Source organism: Balearica regulorum, chromosome 15 (assembly GCF_011004875.1).
Source record: "Balearica regulorum gibbericeps isolate bBalReg1 chromosome 15, bBalReg1.pri, whole genome shotgun sequence".
NCBI classification, from domain to species: Eukaryota; Metazoa; Chordata; class Aves; order Gruiformes; family Gruidae; genus Balearica; species Balearica regulorum.
The window spans coordinates 10439828-10451857 of NC_046198.1; the positions used below are offsets into that span (position 1 = coordinate 10439828).

Consider the following 12030-nt stretch of genomic DNA (forward strand, 5'->3'; position numbering starts at 1 on the left):
CCGCCGCCGCTGCCTCACACCTCCACCATGGCCGGGAGCCGCCGGCCCCGCTGCCCCCCCGGGCCCCGCTCAGCCGCCTCCCCTCACGGACGCCGCAGACCCGCAGCCATCTTGAGGTCACATGACGCCGCAACCTCTCACCCCGCCACCCGGAAGCAAAGCCGCCCCCGCCCCCTCGCCCTTTAGCGTCTGTTGTTTTTTTCTTTAACCTCCGTCCTTGGCGTTACTTGACCCGGGACGGGCCCGGCGGCGGGAGGCAATAACAAACCCAGGCGGCACGGCGGGGGGAAACTAACGAGGGGCGCCGCGGGGCGTCTTGGGAGTTGTAGTTCTCTCCCCGCCATGGTGGCGCTTTACGGCAGGACGTAACGGTGAGGGAACCGCTTTGCGACAGAGCGAGCGCGGGAGTGAGGGCGGCGGGGTGAGGAGAGCCCGGCCGGGGAAACTGGGGGGGTCGGGGACGGGAGGGGGCTGCCCCCGGTGGGGGAGAGCCCTACGGGGGCGGAGGGACTGGCCCCGGGGAGGGAGAGCCCGGCCAGGGCGGGGGTTGTGAGGGGCCTGCATTGCCCCGGCTGAGGGAAGGCCCAGCCTGGGCCCTTGGGCGGGCAGGACCCGCCGGGTAGCTGTTTCTGGTGGCGGGGAGAAGCTTTCCCCAGCTCCATGGAGCTCTGAGGGGGCCGCGCCACGGCTGGCAGTCTTGCAGAGGATGCCCTGGGCCTTCCCGGGGTGGCCGGTTAAAGGCTGACCAGGGGGTCAGCCCTGCAGGGGACGTTCAGTGATCGCTCTCCGTCCCCAGCAGGATCCGGCCCAGGGCACGGACACAGCAGCATGCCTTGGCCCCGTCAGAGCTGTCACCATCCCTTGCGATGAACCTTCAAGCAAGGCTCTTTGCTAGCTGCGGGATCAGGATGCTGCCGCAGCCCTGGCGCCTCTTCTCCCGGGCTGCGGAGGATGTGGCACTGCAGAGGATCCGGAAGGTCCTGTGCGTGGCTGAGAAGAACGATGCTGCCCGAGGGATTGCGGATCTGCTCTCCAACAGCAGAATGCGACGGGTAGGAACACACCACAGCTCCTTACCGCTTCCTGATATGCGTACAAGTCTGGCTTAGCTGTCTGGAGAGGATCAGCTCACCAGGGCCACTGTGCAGCACAGTCCTGGTCTCAGGTGGTGTCTGTGTCTTGTGTGGTAGCCCCAGCTCGCTCTGCAGAGCTTGGCATAGGCAGTTCACATCAGCATGTGCAACATCTTGCCCTGGTTTGTCTCTGGCTGCTTCTTGTACCTACATGTGAGGGTACAAGAACGGCTTCCTTTTGTGGACAGACACCACTTGCCTAAGTGCATTTGGGAGTCTCAGACTCCTTTTCCTTGTGACTTAAGTCCTGTTGGAATTCAGCTCCCCAGCTGTGCTCCCTCTGCCTGGTCTGCCTTCTCCAGGCACTGAGCTCCGTGGTGAGGGCTCCCTGTGTCGTTCCTAGCTTCGCAGGGTATGTGAAAGGCTTCAGGAACTGAAACCATCTGTTTGCATGGATTTCCCAGTCAAAAAACACCACTTCTGCAGTGTCAGCAAGCGCTGGGGGTGGGGGCATGGAGGGTTGGGTGTGTGTGTCACTGAAGTTTGCATAATAGAGCAAAGATGGTCTGTGGTTTGGAGGAGATCAAAGATCTCTCTGCTGCTTTGTTTTGTGACCTTTAACGGTTTGCATAATTACTTGTATTTCCAAGCTAAGGAACTAGAAAGTGCTTCTAGACCAAAATTAATTTGAATGAAAGGTGTTATTGAGAACTTGAGCGCTGACAGTCCCAATCAAGGAAGATACCATCCTGCTTCAGTAGAAAAAACAGCAAATACCCAATCTAGAAACTTCCACAAGTCTCAGTTAGGCAGAGGATAGTCTTGGGGACTCAGAGCTGGCACACTAGTTGTCATTTGGAACCGGACAGTTGTTTGTCAGGAATATAGTGACCAGCCCCATTAAACAAATCTGTTCTTCACTGTTTGTTGTCACTACCCACGGGGAGATAACCCTGGCATCCCCTTCAGGCATGGTTTAAAATACTTTTATGTTGGAAAGCACCATTTCAATGTCTCCATAAACGATACAGGCAATTTCCATTCACCCCACCTTGCCTTTGTCTTTTGGCTACGGTACCTGGGTTTTCACTTGCCCCATGCTTCTCTGTGCTCTGCCATAACAGCGTGTACAAAGTGAGGCAGAATTCGTTTGGTTTCTGTTAGAAGTCAGAAACTCAGCAACTTTCCTTTTCCTTCTAGCGAGAAGGGTTGTCCAAGTTCAACAAGATCTACGAATATGACTACCAGATGTTTGGCCAGGTAGAGTTTTCTTTCATTCTACTGCTGGATTAGAGAAGTGCAAAATAATAATTATTAAAAGCCATTTGTCAGAAGTTACGAAACACACATCCAGCGACAGGGACATTTTGTCCAAAGATGAGGAAAAGTCAGATGTTCTTTTCTTGGCTCGACCACTGACATGTTTTGTTGCTTTAAGTCTTTCAACTTTCTGGTTTTATATTAGTCAAAAACATGTTGCTATTTGAAATTGGGAGCTTCCTACAAAAATTGAAGATAAGACCATAGATATAGCTGTCAGTAGAGAGAAGAGCTTTTTATGATATATTAGCAGGAGGGAGGTGTCACGGTGTAGACTGAGAACTGCATGAAGATCTTGGGGCTGTGGGTAGTTTTTAGAAAATGATGGGCATTAATTACCTTGCTTTGTCTCTTGCAGAACGTTACTATGGTGATGACATCTGTGTCAGGACACTTACTGGCTCATGATTTTAAGCTGCCATTTCGCAAATGGTTAGTGGTTAGTACTTGGTACCCCCTGGCAGAAAGTTGGGGCCGCTGTCTTCTGCTTTAACCCTGGGCTGAGCGAGGCACTGCGAGTTCAAAGACTAGGGAGCAGGGAGGAACTCTGACACCGCATGCAGAGCAGGGTGATGAGTACCAAATTTTATATAGAACGGCCAAAATATTGTTTCCAATTACTGCCTTCAGACCATTTAAAAAACCCCAAAGTCATAATACTCCTTGAAATACATTAAGGCAGACCCAAGGAATTAAACTGATTCCAAAAATCAATTGATGTTTTTGTGTTCTCTGTTCAACTAGGAGTTGTCCTGGGAAGTGAGGTGCTTTTCTAGCCTCCCTCCCATTTGTTCTTTGTGCTTGAAGAAAGAGAAGCTGCTTGTTTAGGGCTGTTTTGCTGTTTTCTCTGGTTGCTTTTTGGTTCTATTGCTTTTAAGTGTAATTCAGCATTAGTGAACTCCAAGTTGTCTAAGACGAGGCCCATAATATAATATCATATCATATATTATTAATTCCAGTACTTGAACAGCACTTCCTCACAATCCAGCACCAGTTAGCATCTCACAACATATATTTTAGTTTTTGTTAAGCACACTGTTTATCTTCTCTTTACCAGGCATAGCTGCAACCCTCTAGCTCTTTTTGATGCTGAAATTGAGAAGTATTGCCCTGAAAATTACCTGGATATCAAGGTACATTGTTTTTAAGCGTTTCCCTGAAACTCTGAGTTTAGAGGTTAGTTCTACAAATACTGTCTCAGGCAGAAGGAGGATTGTACCTTTGTCTTAATGGTTAAGTTTCTAGAGTTTAGCAAATTCCTCCTGCATTTCCTAGGACTATATATGCTGTTCATTTGTGACATTGAAAGTCTCCTGCTCGTGTACAATTAGTGCAGTAAAGGAACTAAAGTGCTAAAAGTAGAAATGTTTTTTTCCAACAAGGTGGAATTGGTAATTGTGTCGCAATTTTACAAAAAAATGACATTTTTCAGAAAAACAGATTGTGGTACAATCTGATCCAAGCCCCATGCTTTTTAAAGTTAGATGTAAATAAATGACTCAATTCTTTTGAAAGCTGCCTAATCTCATGAGAGACACAATTACAAAATGTTATTGCAACAATCTATCTCTATGGATACACGTGGCATTTCATGTTCAGTTAGTGAGTCATTCTAAAATTAAATGACAAAGCAAGTGGCCTGGTATGTCTCACTCTGTGATTTCTCATCTCAGAGAACCCTTGAACGAGAAGTTCAGCAGTGCCAAGCTCTGGTGATCTGGACTGACTGCGATCGAGAAGGAGAGAACATTGGCTTCGAGATAATTCACGTTTGCAAAGCTGGTGCGTAGAGCATCTCCTGTGTCAATCTGAGTTCCAATAAAGTGCTGATTTAACAGGTATCACTGCTCGGAGATGTTATAACAGAGGCATATTCTTAATTTTACTGTGTCCAGTTTAAATATGTGGCTCTCATAAATATATTCAGCTATTGGAAAGCTGTAGAATAGGTTGACAGTATACTCTTTTGAAGACAGCTGTTTATTAGTTCCTTCTTTCCATTGGTGTTTGAGTCATTCTTTGATTTTTTTTTCTTTTTTTTTTTGTGTGTGTGTCTAACAGTGAAGCCAAACCTCCGAGTTTTCCGAGCCCGTTTTTCAGAAATTACGCTTCATGCTGTCAGAACAGCCTGTGAGAACCTCACTCAACCAGATCAAAAAACAAGCGATGCTGTTGACGTCAGGCAGGAGCTGGACCTCAGGATAGGTAGGTAAACACACGCTGGAGATGACAGCAGGCTGCTGTCAGGGTCTTCCTCACTTTTTGTCTAACCACATTGAATTCACGTTGTTAAAGCCCGGCAAGGGGTGTTTAGAAATCATCTGTTACTGTATCCTCAACGCAAGACAGAAATGCCCTCTATAGTGTCATAAATCTGATTTTTAGATGAGATACAACTAAATCACATCTCATGTTTTACTGGAAACATGCTCTTTGAAGCAAATGTTAGGCTTATAGCTCATGCAGCACTGACAGGTGTCTGCAACTGAGTATTAAAATTAGAGTAAAATTAATACTCAGAGTATTAAAAAGAACCATCTGAGGCATTGTGATTATCCTTCAATGTTGTTGTATTCAGTTCTGGTGTTCATTTTGTTTTCTCAGGTGCTGCCTTCACCAGATTCCAGACACTAAGGCTCCGGAAGATCTTCCCTGATATTTTAGCAGACCAGCTGATCAGCTATGGTAGCTGCCAGTTCCCAACACTGGGGTTTGTAGTTGAACGCTTTAAAGCCATCCAGGCCTTTGTTCCTGAAGCCTTCTATAAAATCAAAGGTATGCTCGGGGAAAGCAAGTCCTGGGCTCCATCTTAAAGGGCTTGACATGTTTAGAAAGGAGAAACAGGAGAGCAACAAACAAACAGTGCTGCAGAGGTGGTTTCCTCTTCCTTTGCCATGACCACTAAGCAGAACTGAAAGGTTTCCCAATAGCGTGGCCCCACTGCTTCTGCTGTATTTCCATTGTATTACTACTCTGTCACTCAGATCTGTTGTCCTACACAGTGACGCATGATCATGAAGATGGCAGTGTGGTCTTCAACTGGAAGAGGAACCGGCTGTTTAATCACACAGCATGCCTGGTCCTTTACCAGATGTGTATGGAGGTAGGAAAGCTTATAAATAGTTGTATAATCCTGTTTCAGTCCAACATTTCCTGCATCTGTCTCACTCAAGATGTTTAAAGAACAGTTTGTATAAACTCTTAAAGGAGATTTTGCATTTTGCTTACTCCGTGTTTAGGATCCGGTAGCAACTGTTGTTGAGGTTGGGAGCAAGCCAAAGAGCAAATGGAGGCCCCTGCCCCTGGACACTGTGGTACGTTTGAACTCTGCTGAAAGGATTTATCTGAAAGAAGCTTTGAACAGACATTGTACTCACCACTCTGAATTATGCACAAATACCTTTTTTCCTGGCTCTTCCCAACGTAGGAACTTGAGAAGTTGGCTTCCCGCAAACTGAAAATAAATGCAAAGGAAACCATGAGAATAGCAGAAAAACTCTATACTCAAGGGTAAGAAAGCAAGATGTGGCTTGGTAAAATTAATTCTTTTGAAAAATAAATGGCCTTTAGTCAAAAATGGGAAGCATCTTGGAGCACCTCTTAAAGTGCTCTTCTGTCTGTCTGTCTGTCTGAAGGTTCATCAGCTACCCCCGAACAGAGACCAACATTTTCCCCAAGGAGCTGAACCTCTCTGCCTTAGTACAACAGCAAACACAGGACCCAAACTGGGGAGCATTTGCACAGAGGATTTTGGATCAGGGTGGGCCAACCCCTCGGAGTGGAACCAAATCAGATCAGGCTCACCCTCCCATTCACCCCACAAAATACACTGCTAACCTGCAGGTGAGTTTAACAAAGGCAGAGGTAACTGGATGGTTTGTATTGCTTGATAAGTAAAGATAGAAGTCTTAATAATACAGTCCTTAGCACAGTATCCTCACCTGGGATCTCACTAATGTTTCTTGACATCTCGTTAACACAGGAGGAGATTCTGACCCTCTTTTACTGTTTGATATTAGGGCAATGAACAAAGACTATATGAATTCATTGTGCGCCATTTTTTGGCTTGCTGCTCTCAAGATGCCAAGGGACAGGAGACAACTGTGGAGATCGACATTGCTAATGAGCGATTCATTGCTCAAGGACTAATGATCCTGGCCCGAAATTATCTGGAAGTCTATCCTTACGAGAAGTGGAGTGATAAGGTAATACCCTTGAATAACATAGACAGGAGAGGCTAAAGCACCTGGAGTTTAAAATCACACTTCACTGCCAACTTCAGACCCCTCTACAGAACAATTTGACAAGTCCTGGCCCACGGGCTTTTTCACTCAGACATCTCTGCTGAAAGCATGTACAGCTTTATTGTGCCAGTTTTGGATAGATTCTTCCCCTTCTGATGGCACAGCAGAGACCCTGCAGGGCTGTGGAGTTGACTTTCCTCACCAAGAGGAGCTGCAATTGCTATTCCATGGTCTCTCTGGCCGCTCATTACTGGCTAATCCTGAAGACCCTGAGACTGGATCTCCTCCAGAACAGGGTGCTGCTCTATTACTGCACTGACCTGCTGTAACCATGACAGTTTGTCTTCAGTGAATGGTCCAGGAGGCAGTTTCAAAGAGATTCTCCTTCCCTTCAGGTTATCCCACTGTATCAGAAAGGGTCTCGCTTTCAGCCCACTACAGTGGAGATGGTGGATGGGGAAACCAGCCCTCCATTGCTCCTCACAGAAGCGGATCTCATTGCACTCATGGAGAAACATGGCATTGGTCAGTATTGGCACCGTGGCCTTTCACTCTTGGGAGAGCTTTGTTCATAAGCTGCTTCTCAACTTCCCTAACACCACTTCTGTCCCACCCTCAGAGTAGGGAATTCTCTAAGTGTCACTTCAGATAAGAAATCACTTGAATGTACAGAGCAAAGGGATAGTAGAGATCTGCGGGCAAAGTCCAAAGATCCTAAGCTGTCTGCAGAGTGCCTCCAGTACCTAGGGAGATGTGCCATTTAGGGGCCAGGGTGTGCCTGCCAGCACAGGGTGGCCTCAGTGCCAGTGGCACATGAGAGCTGTGCTGCTCCTGACCATAAGTCGTCTCCTTGTCCCTTTAGCACCTTGCACCCTGCACTAGACACAGGGGAAATCACTGATTGTCATCTAACAACCTGCCTGCTTTCAGGGACCGATGCCACTCACGCCGAGCACATTGAGACGATTAAGATGCGGATGTACGTGGGCCTTACAGCGGATCAGCGGTTCCTCCCAGGCCACCTGGGCATGGGGCTGGTTGAAGGTAAGGGCAGTGCCCGTTAGGAAGATGGCAGGTTCCTTACTTGTGCCTTCCTTTCGCTTACCGTGCGGTACGTTCCTCAGGCTATGATTCCATGGGCTACGAGATGTCCAAGCCTAACCTTCGAGCTGAGCTGGAGGCTGATCTGAAACTCATCTGTGAGGGGAAGAAAGACAAATCTGTAGTGTTGCAGCAGCAGGTCCAAAAGTACAAGGAAGTCTTCATCGAAGCTGTGGCCAGAGCCAACAAGTGAGTCTTGTCTTTGCCCTCTCCTGTTTGCTTTGTTGTTCTGGGAGGTGCTGGCTCCTCATTTGGGGCTCAGCCTGGAGCGGGATCCTGTCCCCCTGTTTCCCTGGAGCTCTGCCCAGTGTGTGTAGGCATTTGCATGGGAAGGGATGACTCGCAGCCTGGCACGCTGTCATGAGTTGGTGCCAACTAACTGCTCATCTTGGTTTAAACCCTTGAGATTAAATTCAGAGCTGCCTGAAAGAGATGGCAACATGCACTGACCTCTTTCATGTTGTACCCGCACCTAGCCTGTCCCAGAGGCAGGGTGCTGAATCAACATACTCATAGAGAAGCTCAGAGGGACTGTGTAGAGGGCAGCAGGCCCTAATTCACTGCAGTGCCTGATTGCTCTTTGCAAAGGAAACACACAGGATGCTCTCCTTGTTTCTTTATAGGTTGGACCAGGCCCTGGCTCAGTATTTTGGAGAAGCCACAGAAATTGTAGAGCAAGAGGAGGTCTATCCAGCAATGCCTGTTTCTGTCCGGAAGTGTCCACAGTGCAACAACGACATGGTCCTGAAGACTAAGAAGAATGGCGGGTTGGTGATCTTCCCTGTTGTAGAAAGTAGCCTTGTGTTGGTTTGTGTCTTTCTAGGCCTCTTTTGTTGCTCTCTGCAGCAAGCATGAAAATTTGGGCTGCAGCTAGCTAAGTCCACCAGCTACATAAACTGAACCTCTTTCTCAAGTACGTATTTGCCCTTAAAAATTGTTTTGACAATTTTTGACGATTAAGAAGAGAGGAGAACAGGTCACTGACTGTCTTAACTTTGCCTCTTCCTCATCCAGTGCCTTTGTCCCATGGCAGGTTCTATCTCAGCTGCACGGGCTATCCAGCTTGTAAAACTGCGGTCTGGTTTCCTGATTTCGTGCTGGATGTGGCCAGGGACGAGAGCATCTGTGCTGTGTGTAAACCTCATCCAGTTCACAGGTAGGTCATACCAGTTATTCCTTGGGGAAATGCAGCCCCTCAGACATTAGGTGTTAGCCATCAGGGCCAGAGACTTCTGTGGGCTAGGCTGGGCAACCATTTACCGTTCTGGTCTTAGAAAGCTGGAGCAGCGCTCTCATGACTTGGGGACAGAAAGAAGGGTTGGGAAAGTATCAGAATTAAAAAAAAAAAAATTAAAATTGAAGTCCAAATCAAGGTCTGTTGATGAAAAGTTATATGAACTGGAAGGCTTTTATTTTTCCTTTCCTTTTTAGACTGAAGTTTAAATTCAAGAGAGGCAGCGTTCCACCTGTGATGCCCCTGGAGTTTGTTGGCTGCGTCGGAGGCTGCGATGAGATGCTGAAAGAGCTCTTGGACCTGAAGTATTTACACAGGTCGTCCCAAACTGCATCATCCGCCAGCCAGCAAGCGAATCACTTACAGGTCAACAACTCCTTTAACAGAGCTAGTGGTGAAAACCGGCACGTGAGGGGGACCACAGACCTGGCACCAGGACATCTGCTCTCCTTGAGCTCAACAAGAACACCCAGGCCTGCTCCTTCAGCTGCTCCAGACGACGGGAACAACGCGGTGGTGTGCAACTGCGGGAATGAAGCCCTGCTGTTAACTGTGCGCAAAGAAGGGCCCAATCAAGGCAGGCAGTTTTACAAATGCAGCACCGGTACCTGTAACTTTTTTCTCTGGGCTGATCAGCAGTCAGAGGACAGAAGCAATGTGGCTCCACAGGGCCCTGCACTGCCCCAACCCTTTGCAGGAAGAGGCCCAGCAGGATTTCAGCGCCCAGGAGGAGGGAGAGGCCCAGAGCTCTTTGGAAACAACAGCTCTGATTCAGGAGGCGGCACGGTCTGCAAGTGCAACCAGCCAGCCATCACACGCACCGTCCAAAAGGACGGCCCCAACAAAGGGCGGCAGTTCCACACGTGTTCTAAACCCCGAGACCAGCAGTGCGGCTTTTTCCAGTGGGCAGATGAAAACGTGGCACCAGGTAAGGCTGGGCTCAGGGTGAGATGCAGGAGTTGGCGGCTGTTCTCAAAGCTCAACTGAACACATTCACACATGTGTAATGCCACCACAGCGTGACAGCTCTTGTAGCAACTCACACATTTATCAGACTTCAGGTTTCTCTTTAGAACATCTGTCAGCAGCATTATATAGCACTTCAAATGTTGCTTGTAACAACTGAGTCTGGCTTACCTTTCCAAGTACTGGCAGGATACGTCCTCATAGCACACATCTGCTGAGCTCTGAGCAGGATGCTTTGCTTTTGCATGCAGTAACTTGAGCATCTGTCTGTCTGTGACTCGTTGGATAAAGCCCAGCACACTTTCCAACAGTCTGGGAATTTGTCCTCCCAAATAATGGTGCTGAGCTTTGTGAGAGCTGTTACTGACTTGGTACAGAGTTGAAGCAGCAGCACCACTTGGAGATCTTAAGCCCCATTCTGTCATGCTAGGGAAACCATGCTACTCCTTCTGCCCTAGTTCAGGAATGCAGTGAAAGGCCAAGTCCTTCTGAAGCTTTTATCAGAGCTGAGAAACTGAGTGTGGCTGCTGTGGAAAGGTGCTGAAAACAAGTACTCATACAAAAAATAAATTATAAAATAAGGATATGAAAGAAAGAGCACTGACACAAAGGGACAGTAAGCAAAGTAGAGGTAGAGATGTGGTCTGAGAGAGATCTTCAGCACTGGCCTCCTCCTCCTTAGACACTGAGGCCTAAAGTGGTAGAATCAAGTTTTTAAAACTACTTAGAAAACAAGTTCTCCTCTGGTATTTTTTGTTGTTTCTGCTTCAGCTGTAGACCAGAGCATGCAGCCAGGCAGATTGGTTACCCCCATTCTGTTCCCACATTTCTCTAATGCTGCAAGACAAATGGGTAACATTTAACTGTTTAGACAAATCTGAAGGAAGTGTAGTTTTGGGAACAATCTGAGTGGCTGGGATGGTAAAGTCCTTGATCTGCCCTTTTGAACTTATCTTCTGTTTCTCACCTACTTATGTTTTCAAAGGTACTTAAATGCAAGTTGTTTCTCTCTAGGGCCTTCTGGAGATGTCTCTTTGAACCACTTTGGGAACAGTGGATACTCACGAGGGTTGGGAAGTAAAGCCAAGCGACCAAGCAGTCTCTCCTCAGAAGCCGCTGCCAAGAAACCACGGACCTGTAGCATTTGCCACCAGCCTGGCCACACTAGGAAAACCTGCCCTCAAAACCACTGAGCCTGGACTGACATCTCCCGAGAGCCTGAAAGGTCCGAGCTTGTGAGCTGCTAAAGGAGTAACTACTGCTGAAAGGAACTGGAGTCTAGAAACGAGTCCGAGTGCTTTCTAGAAGGGCTGGTCGCAGGCTGCTCCTGCCCCATTACATGCCTGGGCAGCAAGGGTTCAACCAGCTTTGAAAGGTGGCTCCGCTACGGGTGTCAGCCTTTGTTTTTAGCTGCTCTTCTGCTGAGCAGATTGGGATAGTCTAAACATTTCAAGGAAGCATTTGAAAACTGAATCTGCAGAGAAAACTGCACTGGATCTAGTCCACCTGCAGCTCTCGCCATGGTGGCGGTTGTACGCAGCCTTTCTACACAAGGAAGGAGCAGTAGGACAGACACCAGGGCTGCTTAGCGCTTCTCAGTCCCTGGCTTTCCACAGTGTGGAATTTTATTTTAAAAGTTCCCTTCTAAGTTGATATTACCTGAGCAACATTCCCTTCTTTTTCATCACAGCACCATAGCCCTTACTGTGGTTGTCCCCGCTAGTGAAGGAGGTCCAGGTGCAGAGAAGCTGGATCTGGTGCTTGCCCTGAAAGGGAAGCTCAGCTGCAGTGTTCAGGAAAAGCCTTTTTTTTTTTTTTTTTCCAAGACAGTTTCTGAATTTGAAACTGAGTTCTTCCCAAAACCTTGAGACATGCCTCTGTGATGCTGCTAGCTAATGGAAGTTATTTTTGTCAAACTAATAAGTTTCTTATTAAAATATTATTTAATTTTTAAATTTGATACAGTGACATCTTGATGTTGCCTTATTATTTCTTCCTACTTAAAATAGTTAAGCTATTACCGTAAAAGCATCCACCCAAATCTTGCTCTTTCCACTCACTCACTTATCGGAATGACACAGGAGCTGTCTTG

At 47.5% G+C, this 12030-nt stretch overlaps 1 protein-coding gene across 3 annotated transcripts; it reads left to right on the top strand.

Annotated features, from left to right (window-relative positions):
• The first annotated feature begins 303 nt into the window (after window positions 1-303).
• Window positions 304-11898, top strand: TOP3A (DNA topoisomerase III alpha). 3 transcript variants are annotated; one of them, XM_075767546.1, is made up of 20 exons: window positions 304-371; window positions 800-1052; window positions 2274-2333; window positions 2752-2825; window positions 3451-3526; window positions 4067-4175; window positions 4455-4598; window positions 4998-5168; window positions 5396-5496; window positions 5633-5707; window positions 5821-5903; window positions 6029-6236; window positions 6413-6598; window positions 7033-7162; window positions 7568-7681; window positions 7762-7927; window positions 8362-8505; window positions 8772-8894; window positions 9170-9900; window positions 10953-11275. In XM_075767546.1, exons 2-20 carry the CDS (start codon window positions 867-869, stop codon window positions 11129-11131), a joined length of 3060 nt encoding a protein of 1019 aa, XP_075623661.1. In that variant the 5' UTR covers window positions 304-371; window positions 800-866; the 3' UTR covers window positions 11132-11275. The 3 variants fall into 3 exon arrangements, with proteins under 3 accessions (XP_075623661.1, XP_075623659.1, XP_075623660.1); XM_075767544.1 differs by lacking the exon at window positions 304-371 and adding an exon at window positions 373-421 and having other exon boundaries at window positions 10953-11898; XM_075767545.1 differs by lacking the exon at window positions 304-371 and adding an exon at window positions 385-421 and having other exon boundaries at window positions 797-1052.
• Window positions 11899-12030: the final 132 nt, after the last annotated feature.